The sequence below is a fragment of the Telopea speciosissima genome, chromosome 4 (assembly GCF_018873765.1).
Source record: "Telopea speciosissima isolate NSW1024214 ecotype Mountain lineage chromosome 4, Tspe_v1, whole genome shotgun sequence".
In the NCBI taxonomy this organism is placed as follows: Eukaryota; Viridiplantae; Streptophyta; class Magnoliopsida; order Proteales; family Proteaceae; genus Telopea; species Telopea speciosissima.
The window spans coordinates 11,914,930-11,938,567 of record NC_057919.1 but is presented as its reverse complement, the minus strand read 5'-3'; the positions used below and the strand labels follow the sequence as shown (position 1 = coordinate 11,938,567).

The window sequence follows — 23,638 nt, the reverse complement described above, 5'->3', positions numbered from 1 at the left end:
CCCGGGCAGGGTGTTTGGGCATGGGTAGAGAGGTCATTTCAGCCCCCCTTTGTTAGAGGAACTGGGGAACTGGACCGGTCAGCAAACTGGAGGTGATAAAGATCCGTGTAGGGATAGAGGTGGTTTCAGATGTTCAGGTAGACATAATAAGCCCTACCAACCACAAGTTCGCAACTCGATTGTACACAGATTTTCAATTGAGAATGTCGCAATCGAAAAGATTTTAAAGAAGACAAGTTTTGAATACATTCCTTATTTGGTTTTGCTTCACTTCCATGCATTACCTTTCCGGTGACCTCAAATGCCATTTCTGTACTGAGCATATATGTTTGACATCACATGCCGTAAACACCTGTTTCTCTCTACTCTATAAGAGAGAGAGAGAGAGAGAGAGAGAGAGGTACAATACATATTATGCTTATTTCTTGGTAGATAAATATAAAGGGATTTAGTTGTACATCTGAGAAGATCTTTAGAGCCTTTTGGATCTTCAAGCACGTAACCTCTCGTATTGGTAAGATGAGGGCAATGCAAGCGTCATTGATCATGAAGTAAATAACCAAAAAAAAACACGTCCTTAATTTCTCCTTTACCAGAGACGAGCAGCAGAGAGTGTTAAGCTACTGCTGCTACTCCTTACTTTTCATGTTCCCACCTTTTCTTAGGCTCCGTTTGGTTGCAAGGGGAATGAAAGGGAAGAGAAGAGAAAATTTTTAAACCTAAAAAAAAACCTTTTGTAATCATTATCCCATGTGATTGTATAAACTACTTATATTTCTTACCATATTTAGTAATGATACATTTTATATGTAATATTTATTTTACATTTTAAACCAAAGGTAAATGAATGCAAAGTAAAGTAAAATTTAATAACCAAATATAAAATGATTTGAAATTAGTGATACTATCACATGAGGTAATTATTACAAAAATTTCTTTTTCTATGAAAATTTCACTTCTCTTCCCTTTAATTCCCCTTGGAGCATTAGTGTAAACAAATTGAAATATGGAAACATTGAAGCTGTACAATTTTTTTATTTTTTTTTTGGGTGAATAATAATTATGTTCAACAAAACGCAACTACAGGTGGGCCTAAGAGAGGCAGGCCCAAGTACTTCATAGGAAGGTGGCTTAGTGTGATCCAGTAATCCTAATAATACACGGAAAAAGCCTAGGGTGATCCCAAAACTTCAAACTAATCAGTTACTCACGCAAAACCACCAAAATCAATAAAATGTTAGTACGCTTGTTGTGAATATGAATCTTGTTGTGAATATGAATCTTATATACATGGCCTGCGTACTAATACACCAATTATAATTGTAATTCTTATACATTCATGTTTTGGTACAGAGCCAAGCCCAACCCACCCTAAATTCAGTTGGGCTTGGCCGTGAGCCTTTGGGACTCTGGTTTTCAAAACCCAAGCCTACTGTACCCCTATAGTAATCAGACAGACAAAACGTCAATGGCAACGATAAATGATACAACAGATAGAAAAAAGAAGAGAGGGTAAAAAAATACTCTCCATCTCTCTTAGTCACTTCCTCTTTCTCTCTCCTTGTCTTAAGCTTCTTTCTCCATAAGAAATAATTTTCAGTCATTCTCAACAGAAAAAAATCACCGAACCTAACACAGTTAGGTAGGAAAAAACCCAGCTCAATCCAACATCAGGTTTTTACTCCCAAGATTAGCGTTCCAAAGGCAGAACTAAAAGTAATTCCCTAATTCCTGACTCTACTATCATTTTACAGGAACATGATTCCTGGTGGTTCCTATTGTTTCCATGTAAGAAGCGGAGAAGAAAATTTTCCTGTAAAATAGAATTTTTCACTCTTTGTTTTAATGTATATTAAAAAAAAAAAACACAAAACAAAACAAGAAAAATGAAAAACGCAGAAAATTTTCATGTAAAATATCATCTGCACAGAAACTTTTATGGCGAAACAAACAGGGCCAGTAATGAAAAGGACCTGTTTCCTCCTTTCCAACACCTGAGGCTATTTCAGCCAAGTTATGATTTGGACAATCTGACCATAAAATAGGGCAGTTCTCATTAACCACATGGCTCAACTTCCAACAGTCTATCTCCCCTCCCCCCTTCCAAAAGAATTTCTTTTCAAACAATTTCTGAAACATAATCCATAACATGGCAAAGTTGAAGTTAATGAAAATCAACATGATTAGAGAAGGATCTGAACAGCACATCAATGAATGTAAGCACTAACTAAACTGAAAAGTGGCAGATATGACTGCTGGAAACAAGCTTCCTCATTCCATAATCTTTTCGGTAGGATATTCTCTGATTCTTTAGGAATTAGTTAAAGTTTCCTTGTTCTCATTCTCCAGTTACAGAACACTTTGTTGGGTAACGTCTACAGCGACAGGGCAGCCTACCTTACCCTCGAATTTTGTGGACAAGAAAAACATATTACTCACTGTTCAAGTGGCAGGCTTCATCTTAGAATGAGTTGCCAATGGTAAAACATTTTCTTTTACCTTTTAAGGTAAAAACTCTTTACCACCTGATGTTTTACAAAATATGAATACTTGAGAGGAAGGAAAAGAGACGAAGGAACTTCCCTGGTAGGCCACAGGAATTTAACTGGTTTGCTGCGAGATTTCACTACTAAATATCCTTGTTCCACTAAGAATGTAACCCCCAAAGGCACTCATCTGCATGGATGGATGCGTTCTTGATGGAAGCACCTGCAATTCCAAGGGATAAAGGACATGAATATTAACTTACATGCAAGGATTCATGTTGGGACATAATTTGGCCTTGTACAAATTAATAAGAGTAAAATTTGTGGGTAACTTAGAAGGATATGGTGAGAAATGTAAAGGGTGGAAGGAGATGCATGTATATGTGAATGTAAGTTAATGATAACTTATTACCAGTTACACCACCAACTCAATGATTGGATGTTTTCATGCATGATTCACCTAGTCTACAACACAACTCCACTTTCAAGTTCGTAAAGCTGGGTCAATGTGGTTGGCCCCTCATTCTGGGGATTAAGTTTTGGGGGATACTTCAACCAATTGCTTGGAAGTCAAAGACCATCACCTTTTGGAGATCAAATCAATACCAGAAATCAGAGACAATCCAAAAAAGGAAAAGTCAGCAAGATTCAGGTATTCTAAGGTCCAACACATGTAGGAACACAACTTGAGCACAACAAACCTGGGCCGAGCTCAGCTCACCTTACTCTTTTGGGGCTTGGGCTGCAATTATCAGCTGTGGGCCAGGCTAGTGGGGAAGAAATCCCACCCGGAGGTGGGCAAGGCCTAAGTTAGGGTCAAGTCCTCACCATCTCTATTTTCTTTGCTTCTTCTTTGTCCTTGTTTTATTGCCTTTTGCTTCTATTTCCTCCTCTTTTTTCTTTCTTGTCCAATAGATTCAGTTCATATTGTGGCTTGAGAGTCCTCTTTGGGTATTTTGTTCTTGTGACCTTGCTGCTTTTGAGTGTTTGCGAAACCCTAGTTATTGGACAATGAAAAACTATTTTTCTATAATCCAATTCTGAATTTTTTTTTTTCTACTGTCATATACATTGGTGATATAGGGTTTGAACCTTAGAGAAGGTATTGAAAGGGAGATAGAAGAAGAAGGAGAAGATCAAAGAGGGGAGAGGGAAGCTATGTAGCGGAGCTTTCTGTCGGAGCTTTCAGGACACAGCCCCAAAGTTCATTGCTAGCATCTGTTTCCAAAATGAGGAGATCACCAGCAAGAGGGAAATAAACCGAGGGACAAGATTTGGTAATTTCGTCCTGGAGAGAGAGAACCGTCTGTGTGTCAGACTTGGTCCAAGTGAAGTCAACATCTTTTTTCAATTTTAATAAAAGACTTTGTTCTTTTTGGGAGAGGTCTTTTATGTAAGTTCGTCCATAGTTGAGAATTCCTAGGAACTGTTGTAGATGCTGTTTATCACGTAAAACAGAAGGGAAATCCTTAATTTTGATAAGGATATGATCTTGGAGTTGGAGTCCATGATCGGTTAAGATGAGGCCTAAAAAGTCGATTCGAGTTTTTTCGAGTTCGATTTTCTTAGGGGAAAGAATTATTCCATGTTTGAGGAATAAGTTACCGATGATACGAAGGTGTTTCGTATGTTCAGCAGGAGAGTTGGAGAAGACAAGAATGTCATCAATATACGCCACATAAAAAGAAAGGGAACCAAAGATGGAATCAATCCAGCGTTGGAAAATTTGAGGGGCAGTACAAAGTCCGAAGGGCATAACCGTCCATTGGTAATGACGATTAAAAGGAGTGGAGAAAGCTGTGAGAGGCTTGGAATCCTCAGTAAGCTTGATATGCCAGAAGCCAGATTTTAAGTCAAATTTACTATAAATCGAGGCCTGTTTGGCACGGTGGATGAGAGTATCCTTTCGAGGGATGAAGTATCCGTCAAAAAGAATGTTTTGGTTTAAACGTTTGTAGTTTATAACCATACGGGCTTTGCCACGTTTTATTTCTGCATGATTGCGAACCATAAAAGCAGGGCAGGAGTGAGGACTTGTTGAGGGTTCAATAAGTCGGAGTGCCAATAATTCGGGAATCTGCTTGTCAAATTCTTCTATATCGACTTTGAGATAGAGGATTGGCTTGACTCGGATGATCTTATGGGGAGCATCGAGTTGGATAGAGCACCATCGAGGGCTTTTATCCCACCAAAGAAGAGGTTCCTCACTGAAATTGGGAGCCAATAGGTCAAGGAGCCAATGGGTAATGGCGAGGTTGACAGTGGTTGGCCAGATTACGTTTCCGTTCAGGAGTAAAAGCTGAATCACATAAGGATTTGTGTGAATTCAGAAGAGGAAGAGTAATATCACCAGTTGGATGGCGAAGCTGAATAGAGGAAGACTGCGAGATGAAGGGCAAATACTTGTGAAGAAAATTTGTGCCACCATGCATATTAGGAAAACAAGTGAGTTTTGGAATAAAAAATTCCTTGTTATCGAAGAAGATTGGGATATTTAGAGCTTTGTACTCTAAGGTTGTTGTTGGACCTGAAACGCCACTGATATAAGTTGGCTGTTCCATTTTCTCCCAAAAATAACCAGGAATTGCAGTTGGTTTACAAATGCAACCGGTAGCACCGGTATCCATAAGGATATCGAGGTCATAAGGTTTGAATCCAGGAAAATCAAAATGTCCTTTAACATAGGTGTAGTTTTTAGGATTTTGATTGGATTGGAAAAGAATATCGTCGTCTTGAGTGACATAACGATGAAAGAGGTTAATGACAGCAGTAGAATCTGTGTCTGTGTCACCAGAAAAATCAGTTGGTAAGGGACTTTTGAAGAGTCTACCAGAAGGAGGTATCCAATTTGGTTTTGTTCCAAGGATATTGCGTGGAACGTAAGAATTGGAAAAGCGAGAAGAAGAGCCAGTTGCGGCAGTTCTAATCGAAGGGGTGCTGGCAGTCTGAGATAAAGAGGGACTAGGACCAGAGGGTCTTCTTCTGAAATATAGGTTGTTACCTGAAGATTGTATTTCAAAAGTAGGAGGTGGAGGAGCAGTAGTGATATTTTGAGGGGTATCTAAAATATCAGAAAGCATCCATTCACGAGGGAGTTGGATATCTTGCCAATCGAGCAAACGAGGTTGAATCTCGTGTTCAAAAGGCTTTGGTTCGAAAAGTTCGACGAACCGTTTATCCTGAAGGGGCAATAGTTTAGTAGAGGTAACATTTGTTAGCTCATGTAAACATTTCCAACTAACAGCAAGATTATGACTGTCAGCTTTCATGCCAATCCATTGGGTCTTAATTTTAAGAACCACAGAATCACAAAGATTCGGATCTTGGACAGAGAGAAAGAAGTTGGGTCGCAGTTTGAACCAAACTGAACCATGGATGAGGTTTGACTCGATTCCACCAATGAGAGCATTGATTGGCTCGGTAAGGAATCGTTTGTCAAAGACGGCAATGACAACAGGGGTGTCGATGCCTTGGCGAAAAAGCGTCGTGAGTTCAATCTGAATGAGACTAATGTGAATGTATCTCAATTTCGGATGTTTGGCTGTCAATCGTTGGATTTGAGCCGGATTGAATAAGGAGATTTCAAGGGTAGCGTCGTCTGTAAACTGAGTAGTGGTATTGCCACAAGCCTGGTCAAAGAAACGCCGGGTCCAGAGATTAAGCTTGGACAGCTTATAAACCTCATCGTGCTTAATAGATTTAAGCTTGGTGAAAAGATTGGGGTCAAAAGAGACATCTTCACGAAGGAGATTGTTCAAAGAAACCGAGTCACTTTCAGGTGAGGGAATCGGGTGGATTTCAATCGGAGTTGAATTAGATTCGTTTTCCATAAAGATGAAATCGGGGGAATCGTCATCGGAATCGGAATCGTTAGACGCAGAAAAGAGTTCATAGTGAAGTTCAGTGGGGTCTGAAACTTCAGAAAAGAAAAGAATTTCGTAGTTGCATTCGTCGAGGTAACGAATCATCTTACGGGCATTCTTGGATTTGTTTGGGCATTCATTTGCAAAATGGCCCTTTTCATTACATAGGTATTGAGATTTGTCCTTTTTACCAGTGTAAGGAGTACATTTGCGAACAAAACGTTTGTTGGTAAACCATTTGTTCTTAGAAGAAGAAAAGTCCTTGGAAGGGAAGTCTTTGGTATGGAATTTCTTCCAATGATACCGTTTTTTCTTATGAGAGAAAGGAAAGGTATGAGAAGACTTGGTCTTGGGTTTAGAGAAATGAGATGGCTTGGTACCAAACTCAAATTCATTGTTTAGAAGATCCTTGCATAAGCCAAGGGAGACTTTATCCTTAAGCTGTTTAGCAGCTCGTGCTTTTAAACAGTGATCAAGGATGTGGCGAAACACGAAATTAATTCGGTTGCCAAGAGTATCAACGCTTTTGGATTCGTTGATGAATTGAGGATATGTCGTGTGACATAATTCATCCCAAGGTGGAGGTAACTTCGGGAAGAATTATTCTTTCCAATAGTCAGATTTTGAACTATCTAACAGTTGAAAGAGAGACATATATTTTTTAGAAAAAGCTTCAAATTCGGATAAATTATTAAGCTTAATCTTGGTGAGGTTGAAACTGACATCTTCTGCAAGCTTGTCAGGATGATGGTAACCACAAAATTCGGATTTTATGATTTTAGTAAATTTAACCAAAATTTTCTCAAAGTTAGAGACATATGTGAGGAGGGTAGTTTTGGTAACTTTACCGTCGTCGGTTTGGTCAAATTTTTTTGATGAATTGCAAGACATCACCTTGCAGGGATCCACAAAGGTATTCCAGAAATTGTTCTGTTTTCCATGTGGCTTTGTTGTTGGTGATCAACAGGGAAAAGGTTTGTGCCCATTCAGTAATGGCCTTGTCATAGTCTTTAATGGAAACATTGGTGAGGTCCAAATACGTGCCAAAGGAGGCTAAACCATACTTATGAAGGTCATCTTTGCGAGCATAGAAACCTTCGGAAAGGGTTGCTGTAAAGACAGCATCACCAAAAGAAGTACGAGAACCGGTTTGAGGGTGGTAATCCTCTTCGGTTTCAAGATGGTCTGTGGGGTCCACCTTACGTTTAGAAGATTCTCCATCAATTTGGGTACTGTGGGGAAAAGGGGTTGAGTCAGGAAGAGACTCAGAGGACTCAGAGGAGTCGGAATCAGATGCAGAGTCAGACGAGTTGTTTTGAACTTCATCTTCATCATCTGAAAATAGCACAAAATTATGTGCGACAAAACTCTGTTGGTTGTCAACATAGAATTGTTGCATCATATGGAGAAGTCGGGTCTGTTCATCGGGATCAAGTGATTGTTTATACCGAGTTTTCCAATGTTCCATAATTTCTTGATGATAAAGAAAATCATCAAGGGGGGAAACCTTAGGAGGAGGTTCCTCAGTGAGGGTGCTAATTGCAAGAAAAGTATCCCGGGAAGGGAACTCAGGAGGGGTTGCTGGTTGTTGGTCAACCAGATCTGACAGAAGAGTGAGGGTATTATCTAATTTTTTGTTGATTTTTTCGTTATGTTCTAAGGTGAGATCTATTAAATAATTTAAAGCACCACTATTGCTTATGCGATCGTGTAGTGTATGAGTACAGTGATCATATGGGATGAGCGGGTCATCACAAAAACAAGGGGGTAAAGAAGCCATAGATAAACTAAGCAATTAAAAAGATAATTTCCTGGGGGCTAAACCCGTTCTCTGGTATAGGTAGGACAACGGTCCAAAACACTTTCTGGTTATTCCTCAACCTAGTGTTCCGCTGGACATCAACTACCACGAGAATATATGGCCGTGGAAATCACAAGAAAAAACCAAAGAAATAAAAACAGCAAATAAACCAACCTGTGTGTGTGCGAACCGGAACTCAGATCTATGAAAAGATCTTCGCAGTACTCAAAGGGGGTAACCCTTATCGATCTATCACTTCGCAGATAGTCTTCGGTGTGAACAGAGTCTCAGATTAGAACAGAAAAGAAAGACATAAAAGAAATAACTTCAATATATGTTCATATGCTTACAATAAGTCGGCAATAAGTCTGCCTCTTTCACTCTGCTGCAGATCGGAAGATAGGAAAGACGATCTTGGGTAGATCCTCGATACTATCTAGCGGTCATTAGCAAATTCTACACCTGTTTGGTCAGGTTCAATTACAAAAGAAAAGAGCGCAAAGGCAAAAAGGCCTCTTCTCTTGGCTTACTCCCTACCCCCTGTGGCGGTATTCTCATTCGAGAACCCCAGGTAACAGCAGCGATACCTACCCAAGGGTCGGCTCCTCGTTACACTCGAGTTCCTGCCACAACAGCGGAATTCTCTCCCTCTCATTCTCAACCTTTTAGTCCCAATTTCTTCCCCGGAAATAGTCAAGAACAGGACAGTCAGGATCCTTTCTATTTATGGAACATGACCCCTGCCAGCTACTCCCAGGTATCCCCTATGATGGTGACTGGCAGTCTTCCTTTGGCTGATAAATTCGAATGGTGATATCTCCACATCTACACGGAGGATGCTTGAGATTTTTTTAGGGTCAATCATTTAGCCAAGACTCTTTTGCTGCTCCAAGTTTGATGCCAACCAGCTAAGTAGATTGGTGTATCTTGATAGTTACTAATTCTGTAATTGCTAAGTTTCTATTTTGATTCCCACCTCATATATCCTTATCTCTATTGCTGTTAATCTTGATTGGCTGTTGTGTCAGTTTGATATTAAAAATGTTTTTCTTTATGGTGATTTGCTCGAGGAAGTGTATATGGAGCAAACCCTTGGGTATGTTGCTCAAGAGGAAAGTATTGGTAAAGGTGTGCAAATTACATAAAACAATGGTTTCTCCCTGAGCCTGGTTTGATAGGTTCAGTCTGGTTGTGACTAAGTATGGATTTACCCAATGACTGATCAATTGGTTTTTATTCACCACGGTGATTGGTAGTTGTTCTTGTTGTTTATGTTGATGATATCATTATATCTGGTAATGACTCTTCTAGCATAGAGGTAGTAAAGTCTCATCTGCAGTAAAATTTTCAGATGAAAGATTTAGGTGTTCACTGGCATTTTTTGGGAATTGAAGTTGTGAAGCGAAGGCATTAGCCTTTCTCAGAGGAAGTATGTGCTTGATCAGTTGTCTTAGACCGGGATGTTAGCTTTAAACTTGTTGATACATCAATGGATCCACATCAGAAATTTGGGATTAATGATGGTGAGGATTTTGCAGATAAATATCAATACAGTCAGCTTGTGGGGAAACTTATTTACCTTACTATAATCAAACCAGATATTTCTTGTGGTGGAAGTTACAAGCCATTTTACAGAGACACACAAACATGCTAATTGGGACGTAGTGTTTTGAATTTTACATTATCTTAAAGGTGCTCAGGTAAGGGTCTTGTTGGTTATTCTAATGCAAACTGGGCTGGTGCTCAAGGTGATAGGAGGTCAATTATTGGGTATTGTACCTTTGTCAGGGAGGAAATCTGTTACTTGGCAAAATAAGAAACAGATTACGGTTGCTAGGTCGAGCGCTGAAGCTGAATACAGAGCTATAACTCACACTGTTGTTGTTGTGGGTGAAGTCTCTTTACAGGAGTTGGGGTTTCCTACTACCAAGCCAGTTGATATGTATTGTGATAAGACAACCATCTATATTGCAAACACTCCAGTATTCATTGAACGGACCAAACACATTGAGGTTGATTGTCATTTCGTTAGAGATGTTATGAAGAGGTCGATTTCTACACCATTTTTTAGCACTGGTAAACAATTGGGAGATATGTCTACCAAATACCAAGGCATCATTTCGACCTGCTCTTCTCGAAGGGTGTTCCAAGCTGAGCATGGGTGATATATATGCTCCAGCTTGAGGGGGTGTTAAATTATGTTTTTTCTTTTAAATGAAGGGGTGTTAAATTAGTTATAACTTATAAGCGTACCACAGGGGTATACTTGTCATACCCTGGGGTAGAATTGTTTTATTTGTCTTCTGTTTCTTCTCGTTATGTCTACTGCACTATACACAAGGGTAAACTTGTCCTTGTGTGTGTGCTTTTTGTTTTGACCTATTATATAAAGATACGAGAGACTGCCGATAGCCATTTAGTGTCTTCTTTTCTCTTTCTTCTCTCTTCTTGTTCTCTTGGATGTTTCTTCTTTTCTTCTCTATTTTCTTAGCTTCTTCTTTCTCTTATTGGTTGTTCTAGATCTGAAACTGCAACAGATGCAATAGTAAAAGCCTGGGGATGGCAAATCTGACCATCTTCCAAAAAATTTATGTAGTGCCCAAAAAAATTGAAGGGCAATAAATGCATGGATTATGGTTGGCAAGAAAATTATAGATTGAATAGAATTGAATATAAAAAGAGGATCCATGTAGCCAACTCCATTTAGTAGGGATAAGGGATAGTTGAGTCGTATAAATATTTTGGGCTGGGGTTTTTGGGCCGTGATGACCAGGGCTAGGGTTGGGGATAAAATTTCCTTGGGCTGGACCCGGGTATCCCAGCCCACCCAGGTTGCATCACTAGATACATCAGATTATCCTAGGCTCCTAGCACAAAATTTACAAGACCACTACACAATTTGACAGGCTACTCTGGCAAAAATAAATTATGTACTCGAGTACTTTGATCTGAAAGACTGATCTCTGATAATAAATAAAAAAAATGTAAATTGCTTTGTGGACCAACTATGTCAATATTCTAGGAACACTGAAAAATCAAGGTGCAAAGTCTCTCCAAGTTCTTAAATTAACATTATGCAGATTAAGCCATTAAATCAAAAGTTTTTCAGCAAAACACAATGTTGGTGAAGATGCATTAGTAAGATTGAACAAGTGACCTGATATTCACGTAGCCAAGGTTCTGAAATTTGTAGACCAATTGCCATTTTGCTGACCTGTAGATTGTGCATGCATGTGGCAAGAGGCTGCATGTCAAAACTTTCTATTAGTTAATTATATTCCTTAGTGAGTGCCACAAGTCTAGAAAATAAAAATTACAAGAGGGTAGAACACAATTGGTAGGTTTCTTGTGTCAGAACATGGACCAAACCATCAAAGATATCAGAATCCTTAGCATAGTTAGAAATAAAAAAGGCCGCCCCATAAATGTCTGCCCACAGATGGTTAAATAATACCATCGAGTCAAATGTTTGGTATCAGACATTCCCAGGATGAGCAAATACAAATGTGAGCTCCACTACATAAATGTCCAAATGAATTTGGTTGTCGGCAGTAATCCATACTAGAAAACTAGCCAGTGCTGAAGAAAGACATTCTCAAGAGGACAAATGCAGAATGATGATGAACTAATTTAATAAAGACTCTCTATTAAACCACTCTGTTGGGCAAATCTGAAATCAGCGAGAGATCCAGTATGATATGAAGTTGAACTGGAGCAAAACTGTAACTAAAAATTGGTCTTACTGGTTCAAGAACACTTAGTGCGGCTTAGAAATAAGAGCAGAGAAAAGACCAGCAAAAGACAATATAGCAGTAGTTGAAAGCATTCTGAATTTCTTACCATGCGGCAACTAATATAGAGGGCACAAAAGGGGCAGACACATCTAAAATAAAACATATTGATAACCACCTATCTATAAAAAATACAGAATGTATGAGTATAAAGAAAATTAGTAACCTGATAATGGATGACTACAATCAAGAATTCTAGATTGTTTTAAACCATCATCGTGCAGATGCATGCAGATAGTCAACACATAATATTAATCAGTCCTTGATATCCTACTTATGCACACTATTGGAGGCAACTGCTTAGTGAATTTTTTGTTTCTTTGAAACATGGGTTTGATTCCAGATGAATCAGTTTCTTAATTCTTCTACATCATATCAATTCTGGGAAACTTAATCAATAAGGTTTAGAACTGTAAGTTTATCTGTATATCAACAACCCAAAAAAGAAAAGAGAGGACCAAAAGAATTAGTTTATATGTTTTCAGCAAAACTCTTCTTCAAGAATTTGGGACTCACATGTATATGATAAGGACTGACTTCCAGAGGAAAGAATCATTTCCTGTTAAAAAAAATTCACATAGACAAACCTAAATCCCACGAATAATGAAAATGGATTCTACCTAAATCCTTTTCAATAGACTAAAGAAATAGTACAACACCATTCCGAGTCATAGTGGACCACAAAAAAGGAATTACCCATCAAGACACTTGTCGGAGGTATGTACATAAAATTACGGTTTTTCGGGAGTAAAAGAACCACTAAGAAAGATGAAAATAGCCAAGGCTCCAGGCTCATATGGATCCCAAAGAATAGCTTAAGAATCTGTGGCTTATCTTGGCGAACCAAGCTGTTTAATAAGATTATGAGCACTGGGAGAATGCCAAATGAATGGAGAAGCATTGTGGTCCAGATTTATAAAAATTAAGGTGATGTCCAAAGTTGCAACAGCTATAGAGGCATAAAACTAATGAGTCATACTATGAAATTATGGGAGAGGGTTATTGCAACAAACCTAAGAAAAGAGACCACTATTTAGGAGAACCAATTTGGTTTGATGCTAGATAGATCCACAACAAAAGCTATCTACCAACTTAGGAGACTCATGGAAAGATTTGGAGAGCAAAACAGACCTCCATATGGTCTTTATTGACCTAGAAAAGGAATATGACAGAGTTCCTAGAGATTTAATATGGCATGTGCTAGGGAAGAGAAGTGTTTCAAGTAAATATGTGGACATAATTAAAGTTATGTATGATGGTGTGGTGACTAGTGAAAGAACCATGGGGGTCATGGTAGTGAATTCCCAATTTCAGTTCGGCAACATCAAGGATCAGCTTTAGGCCCTTATTTGTTTTCATTTATCATGGATGAGTTAACTAGAGACATCCAAGATGAGGTTCCTTGGTGCATGATTTTTGCTAATGACATTGTTTTGGTGGATGAAACAAAAGCTGGAATTAATGCCAAATTGGAGTTATGGAGATCAACCTTGGACTCAAAAGGTTTTAAGATAAGTAAACTGAAGATGGAGTATATGGTGTGTAACTTTAGTAAGTCCGGGACAGATAATGAGGGAGCGAAAGCTGATGAGATGGAGATTCCGCAAAGTGATCATTTTAGGTATCTAGGATCAACCATTAGTAAAGGTGATATATAGATGATGATGTCTCACAAAGAATTAAAGTAGGATGGATGAAGTGGTGAGGTGCATCCGGAGTGGGATCGGGCTCCTCTCCCGCACGGCACAGTGTGAAACGCACATCATGCGGCTGGGGAGGCCTCGATCCACACGCCAACATGTCAGGATGTATGCTGGCATGTGGATCAGAGCTCCCCAGCCGCACAATGTGCGCTAGAGAGGAGCTGGATCCTCCGGAGTGTGATGTGATCGGCGGATTCAATTAAAGCTTAAAAGAAAATTTTACAGGATAGTCATAAGACCGGTTATGATGTATGGCGCGGAGTGTTGGGCAGTTAAGAAGCGTCATATAGATAAGCCAAAAATAGCAGAAATGAGAATGTTCAGATGGATCAGTGGCAAAACCAGGAAGGATAAATAAGGAATGACCATATTAGAGCTGATTTAGGAGTAGCCGGGATTCAAGATAAGCTTCAAGAAAGTCGTTTGAGGTGGCATGGTCATGTTCAATGGAGGCCTTCGGATGCTCTAGCTCGGGAAGTAACTTGATTCAAATTGAAGGTACTAAATGAGCTAGGAGCAGGCCTAACATGACCATAGGAGAAGTGGTGAGGAAAGACATGCATAGTCTAGGTCTTGTTTCAAGTATGACATCGAATAGAGCTGATTGAGGGCAAGGATCCGTGTAACCGACCTCAGTTAGTTGTATAAGACTGAGTTGTAGTTGCTATGTTCCTTTTCTTTTTTACTTTTATTATTAATTTTAGTCTTTGCAAGGATCCATGTAGCAGACTCCATTTAGTTGGGATAAGACTGAGTGGTTGTCGTCTAGAGATTCAAAAGGGGGGAGGGTATAATACAAATAGAAGGCAGAAAAGGATTGTCACCAACCGGAGAGGAACTCCAATTGGTAGCAATAGTATGTATTTATAATGAAAGATATACCAGAATTACAAGAGTGCTCTCATAACTAATGTACCACACATAAGGCACTAATATATGAGTATTACAAGAATACCCCTATGATACAAGCTCTTAATACTCCCCCTCAAGCTGGAGCATAAATATCATCCATGTCCAGCTTGGAACACCCCTGAAATAACATATTTTTAAATAAGGCTTTAGTAGCTGGATCACCAAACTGTTGAACAGAACTAACAAATGGAGTAGAGATCAATTTCATCATCACAACATGAAGAACAAAATCGCAACCAACTTCAATATGCTTAGTCCTTTCATGAAAAACTAGATTACTGGCAATATAGATGGCAACTTGATCATCACAATACATTTCAATTACCTTATTAATCGGAAAACCAAGCTCTTGAATAAAAGATATTAACCACATAGTCCATATACTCAACCAGCCCATCAAGATGATATTTAATGGTATACACATTCACTCTTCAATGTAATGTGATGTAGACTGCAACTATAGGGTAGAATCTTCATGCGCAGGATGGTAACAATACTCCATGTACATATCCACCATCATCATCAAAAGAAACCCTAGTTTTTCATGTTCTATCATCTAGGGTTTCACATAAAAGAAAAACAAAACAGGTTGTAAACCACAACAAAGGAAAGCCTTAGTGGGACTCTCAAATCAAGAAGATGGACTGAAACTGTTGGTTGTTCAAAGCTCTGATACCATGTAATAGTTTCAGACCTAGAACAACCACCTACAATAATGAAGTAAAACAAGGAGAGAAGTGAAAAGAACAACCAGAAGGCATCCAAGGAGAGTGCTATCGATTGAAGAGAATTCTGTTAACTCCATAGTTATCAAGGCTTCCAGGCTCCTTGGTCGCCTTGGACGCCTTGTGTGTCTAGGCGGGCGCCTTGCCGCCATTGCGGTGTCATCTTGCTTTTTTACCTCTAAACGCCATGGTCACCTTCCTGCCTTGATAACTATGGTTAACTCTAATCAATAGTAAAAGTATGTATTTATAGTGAAAAATATACCACAATTACGAGTTTATTAGTAATGTACCACCCGTAAGACTCTAATAAGTAAGAGTATGACAAGAATACCCTTATGGTACAAGCTCTTAACAAATCAAATATACTAAAGCACACTCTATGGAGAAGGTAGAGAAATCTTACATTAAAATTAAAACTAGAACAACATAAAGAACCCAAGATGTATGATGCTTTGAGCATTTGCCTTGTCATAAAATTACTTACCATCACTTATTTGAGTAAATCAAAATGAGGGGAATAAATATATGATATTAACAGTGAAGAAGATCACCTGTAGATATTGGTGATAAACAGCAAATGGAGCAGAATATGATAAAAGTGGTAGAAGTTCCTGAACCGCACTCCAGGTATCAAGCTCTGGAGCAGCAACTATTAAGCTGCATAGAGGTCTGAATTTAGATTGGTAAAGTAAATGCTTGCTTCTGCTAATCCAATATACATTCAGCATGCTTGTATTTACCTAGAAAATCCATTTGCCCTCCACAAGTGGGTGACTTCTTTTACTCCATTCTCTCCACCCTGTTCAGAATTTTTATCTTGAGCTGAACAAAGATCACTCAGAGACGTCTGCACAATTCTGTGCCAAACCAAACAAACAAAATTCTCATACAACACAAGTTTTGTCAATTTATATATCTGAGAAAGGATCAAATCCAACTTCATTTACAACTCAGATAATTTAACTGTCTTGGCAATTCCAGCTCGTTAAATTACTCCACCATAATCTGAATGGCTAAGTTCCAGCTGCATGTGCCAAGGGCAACTGTGCTGAACACCAACTTGATTCCCATGGTGCTGTTGCCTTGAGGCTCAGAACACTATACCAAACTGAGATGTACAGCACAGTTTGCCATGGCACAGGCATCTTTGCATACAATAAGGTGAGCATGGTAATAACTTGTTCCAAGTAATGCAACATTGCAAAGGAATGTTTCACTGTCTTTCAACTGTTCATGCAAATCCTGATTTAATAAATACTACCTCCGTTCCCCAAGATGATCCCTTTGCAAAAACACCCATCTTAAGAAATTGCAATTAAAACTCCAACTACCAAGTTTCACTGAATTATTTTCCAAGTCTGTCCTCATTCTCAATGCAGATTTCACGTTTGCATTAGTGCAATGATGGGTAAAGCGGGGGGAAAAAAACAACTAAAATCCAAGCATTAAATTCTTGAAATGGACATTTGAAAAAGCCAAATACCCCATATGGGCAGTCTTTGAGAAACGGAGCGAGTAGGTACAAAATCCGAGCCTTGAGATTTCAAGGATTCAATTCATCCAGGCTAGTCACCCTAGGACAAACGACCATAGGTTTTCTCCTCGAATGCAAAAGCATTCGAAATAGTCCACAATTTTCAAGTGAACATTAACATGCATGTGATCACAACTATAAGCATGTGTCACACTAGGAATAAAGTAGAATTATCTCCAAATAACTGAATCCCAGATATTGTTGAAAATGAGAAACATCTACATAACAGTAAGAAAATCTAACAGAGTAGAAAGGGGAAGAAGTTTCGTTGTCTCAAATTCTAAAATTGGCAATGGAAAACTGAACACCTACATCCCTTGAGAACCTCCGATGGTGAGGATATTAACCTCAAAGGTCACCTAGCTTCTGAAGCAAGGACATCAAAAGGTAATTTTGTAGAAATTATATTGCCCCCATCCCGACTTTACCTGCTAGATATTTCATTATTGAGGTTGAACATCCGTGTTATATCCATAGGATATGGTACACCTCCAAAATATGTATTGCAAACATAACCTGAACCTGTCAAACAAATTGTTTTATTAATAAATAACAATATATAAGAAAAAAAATCCAGGTAAAGGTAAAAGAATGGAGATAATGGGGCACAAATAGTCAGTATTCACCAACAAACTACTATTAAATTCAGATCAAATGCACATACCTTGAATCCAAGATGTCAAAATCAATAATCAAAATAGAAATGGCTATCTTAGACCAGTAAGACACAGCAAGAGAATAAGGTCAAATCTCATGAAGAAAAGATAATCAAATCACAGAGAGAAAACACATCCAAATTGCAGGAGTAAAACAGCTCTGATGGCTCTGAAATTTAGCTCGATTAACTTGTGTTATATTAGGACAATCCTGAAAAGTATAGAATGACACTGAAAAAGGCTAGTCGAACTTTGTGTATTTAGCATATTGAAACATATGAACTTTAATGGGAAAAAGTTTAGAATTGATAGATATAAATGAGAAGAAGAAGAAGAACTAACATAGCTTTGAGACTAGATGGAAAGGGGAAAAAGCTAAGGAATTAGATGACTAAAAACTTTGGTATACCGAGGAAGTGGGGATAAAAAAAATGGAAGTGGGATGGGAATAGAAGTAAATAAAGACTGAAAAAATGATGTTTTGGATGCCAAAAGAATTGGTGATGGGATAATGTCCATCAAGCTTGTGTTAGGAAAAGAGGAAATCAATATAGTTAATACTTATGCAACCCAAATAGGATTAGATGAAAATATTAAGAGACAATTTTGAAAACACATGGATAGATTAGTTCAAGGAATTAGTCAAGGAGAAAAGATTATATAGGGCGAGATCTAAATGGACTTGTTGGAAAAAATAGTAGAGGTTATGAAAGAATTCATGGAGAAAATGGTTTTGGAAAGAGGAATGAGGAGAGGACTTCAGTTTTAGAATTTGCTATGGCTTATGATTTATCAAAGTAAACGTGTGCTTTGAAAAGAGAGAAGAACATTTTATAACATTCAAAAGTAGGCAAAATAGTAGACAAATAGATTTTTTTTCTAACTAGAAGGACCATCAGGTAATTATATAAAAGATTATACCAGGGTAGAGTTTAATTACACAACATAGATTTATGGCCATACATAATTGTTTTATAATGCAGAAACATAGCAAATGTAGTATTTGTCCTAGGAAAAGATGGTAGAGTTTAAAAGGAGAAAACTTGAAGACATTTACTGATAAATCAGTAAAATAAAGGAGGACTTTGATGGAGACACTAATATGATATGGAACGAGATGGCGACTTATATTAAGAATGTGGCTGAAGAAGTTCTAGACGAATCTAAAGGAAAATGACATTTATCTAGGGAAACTTGATGGCGGGATGATAAAGTTCAAGAATCCATTAAGGCTAAGAAATATAGTTTTAAAACTAGGCAAATGACTAAGGATGAGAGGATTTGAAAAGTTATAAGTTTGCTAGAAATGAAGCTAAGAAGGTAGTAAAAAAGCAAGGACTAAGAAATATGAGAATCTCTATAACAATTTGAGCACAATGGAAAGGGAAAAAGATATCTCTAAATTAGCTAAAATGAGGGAAAAGAAAAGTATAGATTTCAATCATATTAGATGCATTAAAAGTGAAGATGGTCAAGTATTAATAAATGATGAGGATATCCAAGAAAGATGGAAAATTAGTTCTACAATTTACTAAATGAAAACAATAAAAGTAATAGTGTTTTAACAGGTTGTAATAACCATCAAGAAACCACAAATCTTATATATATATACATACACAAAAAAAATAGGGTGTCTGAAGTGAAGGAAGCGTTAAAGAAGATGAAAATATGTAAAGCAATAGGTCCAGATGGTATTCAAATATTGGACTGTATCGCTCACATATCGGACCATATCGGTCCTGATTCGGTCGATACAAACTTTTTTGAAAATTAAGTATCATATCGATACCCACATACCGATACGTATCACTCAATACTATATGATAAGATAACTATCGATACTTAAAACCCTGGTCACAGGGTGTAGAATCATTCGTCGATATCATCTTCTCCTTTCCAGGCCCCAACAGCCCTATCAGTCCAGTCCAACGAGCAGTGTCTACAGTGTAGGCACGTTCGCATCATCTACCTAACCTGGTGATCTATATCCAAGGTTGGGGTACCTAAGTATGTGGATGATGAGACATATCAGGCTGTTGTTATGGACTTTGTGTTTCTTCCAATATACCATGACATGGTCATCTTTTGTGATCGAGTCAGAGGTACGGTTTCATCAGTGGTAGCAATCTTCCTCAACTTTCAAGCCCATTCAGAACACTTTGTGGTATTAACATAGAGTAGGAGACAAGGAAGAAGGGCAGGGAACTTTTGCTTATTTGCACCTCTGAGATTTCATGTGAATTTGTCATTATGAAGTCAGTGTAAGTAATTATACACTTGCACCTTTGATGTAATATTTTATTCAACATTATTGAATGTTCTTTCTCCATTTGTCACTTGCAATTGCATATTTTAATTGGCTTCTTTATATTTAGTATGTTATAGTACTAAATCACATGTAACATCTGTTATCTTTGAGAAATATACAGGCAAGGTATGGCGTACATTACCAATCTAGGGTATGAAACCAAACTGACAATTTGAATGTGTTTTTCAACTATCTAAAGGTTCCAGAATGTTTCGGGACGCTTAATTAATGTCTCTGCCAAGTTTCAGCCCAAACTATGTCCATTTGACTACTGAAATGGTCAAACGAATCTACCAACCAACCCCTGCAGAATTTCGACCAGAAGTCAGTCGAAACCTGAAATAATTCGGTTTCAACCCTGATTAAAACCTTCTTCTTGAACCTTGTTTTCAGTCTATTTTTATTCAGTGAGTTGGAGTAATAAAAATAGCTTTGTGAGTAAATTTAGGAATTTTAGGTCTTTATATATGAAATAAACCCACTATCAATTGGAGATGATTTGAATAAAAAATGAGTTTTTTTAAAGAGTTTTGGAGCTGTTGAGCTTGGCATACGGTTTGGTATTCCAAACCTGATTTCTCTTCTCTTTAATTCTCTCTCCTCTCTCTTCCCCACGACTTCTCCCTTCTCGTCATCCTTGTGATTCCCTTCCTTCCCTATCCTAGCGGCTCCATTGCTAGTAGTCTATTTCCTTCTATCATAAAAGAAAACCCATGGCAACCCATGGCAACCCATGACTAGCAGACCCTTTGATTGATCTGCACTAGTTAAGGTTTAAATGGTGCGGCAAAGTTTTATGCCAGCTCAAAAATCAGACAGAACACACTTTAAACTGGTTTTGAGCTGGAACCATTAAAGCATCCCAAATATCCGAGAGGATTGATTAGGGACTGAGTCTTTCCTTGTAGCCGTTTTCTTTTTGCTTGCAATTGCAGTAGCTGTTTAAGCTTGATCTCTGCTGTAGCCTTTTGGCTCCTGCCATTTCTCTTTCTTCTTAATAAAATTTTCTCTTCCTTTCAAAAGAAAAAGTTTTATGCCAGCTGCCCACCTGACACGACAATCCTTTATCCTGGCACGTGACTTGCAGTACAAAATGCACAGATGGAGTTACTGTAAACCCTCAAAATATAAGGCAGAAAAGGAAAAAGCAACACACAAACATACACATAGTGGAAAACCAACAAAAATAACCCAGCCACCTAACCACAAGCATAAAAACCTCAGAAACATAAAATACAGGCTTACAATTACAATCCACATACCTCCTAAGCGTTCTGCTACAGCCCCCGTCAGAATGCCTCCAACCATATCCACCACAAGCACGTCTGAATATGCACAAACATTAGCCATAGAAAGCAGAAGGGATAGAGTGTCCACTCGCATGAACCTGAGGGCAGTACCACAAAAGTATCAAATAGCCGTACGCATGTATTTATAAAGAACAAACTGGTTAGCAAATAGACCGATAATACCTCATAAATGTTTTTTTTTAAACCCAAATTTATCTGGGACCCGGGCCAGCCCCTAAAACTTTATTAATTAATAGATCGAATAAAAATACAAGGGGGGACATTCCGCCTTACTCCAGCCCAAAGGAGGACAAAGCTCTAAACTCATACCTTAGACCAACCCATACAACTTTGAGAAATTAATGCAACAAAACCAAACCTCCTCATAAATGTGTATTATTAACTTTATCAGAAAGTGAGCATCTTATTTATTTGATTGTAACGAATGCAAAATGGCTAAAACATGCAGATAAGCATTCACATGATTACCCAAATGAATACCTCCAAGACAAATATGAAAAATAGCAATATCTTTACATTTATAGGAATAACATGCTAAAATAATTTTTTAAGAATGCACAGTAATTTTAGCTTCAATTCACCTCACAGAGCAACATAACTCCCCTACTCCCCCCCCCCCCCCCAAGGAACCAAAATGTTAACACCATTCCATACAGTAAAAAGGTATTATTCCCACTAAATTATTAGAATCTCCATTTATATATTATGGAACACTAACTGAGGCATTTGTTGTACAAAAAAAAACTCAAAACTATAAATTTGTCTCCTGCTTCCAACCAGGTACTTATCTCTGATGCCTCATCAAAGATGTAGCAGAAATCTGTGGTTCAATTGTAATTACTCTTTCTCCTAAAGCCTTGAAGAACAGTCCCACATCTACTAAGTGAGAAGAGGGGGAAAGGTCGACCAGGAAAAATCAGAAAGAAAAAGAGGCCGGATCTCAGGGCAATGGTAAGGTTGCTCCATTGCAACCTAGTGGTCACAGGTTCGAGTCAGGAAACAGTCTCTCCATGAAGCAGGGGTAAGACTGTATATTATGACCCTCCACAGACCCTGCAGTGGCACTGTGGCAGTAGACTCTACTGGGTACACCCTTTTTACTATACCCCTCCCCAAAAAAATTGTTCTGAAAGACAAGAATTTGGACCGATCATATAGTAGTTCATCCATTTCATATCTTTTTGCAGTTCCAATATATTTGCTAATAACAATTGCCACTTCAGCTTGCATGTGTGGCGATTAGAACAGAATTTTTATCGGAGACATAAACCGCCTTCTATATAAAGTTTTCTCCCAAGGTTCGAAAACTCGGGGTCTCAGTTCCAACTCGGACCCTTGAAAAACCGAGTCGAGTTGAGATCTCGCTAAGTTGGTGCACTTTTTTTTTTCTCGACTCGAAGCCTCATCTCGGTGGGTTTTAGACTTAGTTTGGGTCTGAAACTTGGCATTCAGCCTATTTTAGGCCATTTAAACACAATGGCACTATTAGATTTTGCAAAAACAAAGTCCAAATAGGAGTTTCAGTTAGTGGAAAAGCAAGACAGACACTTATGCTAGAAACCAGGACAGACACTAGACAAACACACTTATTTATGCCTAATATCATTTAAGTAAATGCTTTTGTATTTGTAAAGCATTTACTTAAGATATTATTCATAAATAAGAAAATACCCCCTATTTGAATCCAATAAAAATAGTTAAAAAATCAAATTCCAAAAGGAAAAAAAGTCAACCCCCCAGTTCAAGAACAAAAACTGGATTTTCGACAGTAAGTGCAATTTTTCAACTTTCTAATGCTGGGGTTTTTCTCAAATCAAAAAATTCCATAAATCTTAATATGGTAGAACATTGCTAAAAATCAAAAGTGTCGGCTAAAAATTCCATAAATCTTAATATGGTAGCTCAAAACAAAGCTTTCCAACAAGTCCAAGATTGCTAAAATCTAATTTATATTGAAAGAGTTATGTACCGGTCAAACCTAATTCGGTGTGCGCGAATGCTGTCAAAATTGCTTTGAATGAAAATAGTTTTTTGGACATCAAAACAAATGAATATCTTACAGCACTTTTGGTTTTTAGCAATGTTTTACCATAATAATATTTATGGAATTTTTAGTTTTGAGAAAATCCCCAGCATTAGAAAATCGAAAATTGCACCTACCGCCGAAAATCCAGTTTTTGTTCTTGAACTGGGGGGTTGACTTTTTTTCCTTTTGGAATTTGATTTTTTAACTATTTTTATTGGATTCAAATAGGGGGATATTTGCTTATTTATGAATAATATCTTAAGTAAATGAAATACAAAAACATTTACTTAAATGATATTAGGCATAAATAAGTGTCTGTTTTGTCTGTCTTGGTTCCTGGCATAGATAGGTGTCTGTATACCAAAAATTTCCAGCAAGATCTCGAGATCTGGCACTCATATAAAAGACCTAGATGGGCATTTTCCTATGTCAAACCGAGATCTCGATCGAAATCCAAGATCTCTCCGAGATCTCAGCACCATCTCGTCTCGGATTTTCGAAATACCGAGAAACTCGGCGA

At 38.0% G+C, this 23,638-nt stretch overlaps 1 protein-coding gene across 2 annotated transcripts in view; it reads right to left on the bottom strand.

Moving 5' to 3' along the window:
* Window positions 1–2,127: 2,127 nt before the first annotated feature.
* LOC122660177 (tRNA (adenine(58)-N(1))-methyltransferase non-catalytic subunit TRM6) overlaps window positions 2,128–23,638 on the bottom strand; it is a 42,506-nt gene continuing 20,995 nt past the window's right edge. For both annotated transcript variants that reach the window (XM_043855369.1, XM_043855370.1), the window contains 6 exons: window positions 21,045–21,169; window positions 17,247–17,340; window positions 16,025–16,141; window positions 15,836–15,941; window positions 11,308–11,394; window positions 2,128–2,709 (listed from right to left, as the gene is read on the bottom strand). In XM_043855369.1, coding sequence (XP_043711304.1) covers window positions 2,602–2,709; window positions 11,308–11,394; window positions 15,836–15,941; window positions 16,025–16,141; window positions 17,247–17,340; window positions 21,045–21,169 — 637 coding nt within the window. In that variant the 3' untranslated portion in view covers window positions 2,128–2,601. The remainder of the gene's footprint in view (window positions 2,710–11,307; window positions 11,395–15,835; window positions 15,942–16,024; window positions 16,142–17,246; window positions 17,341–21,044; window positions 21,170–23,638) is intronic.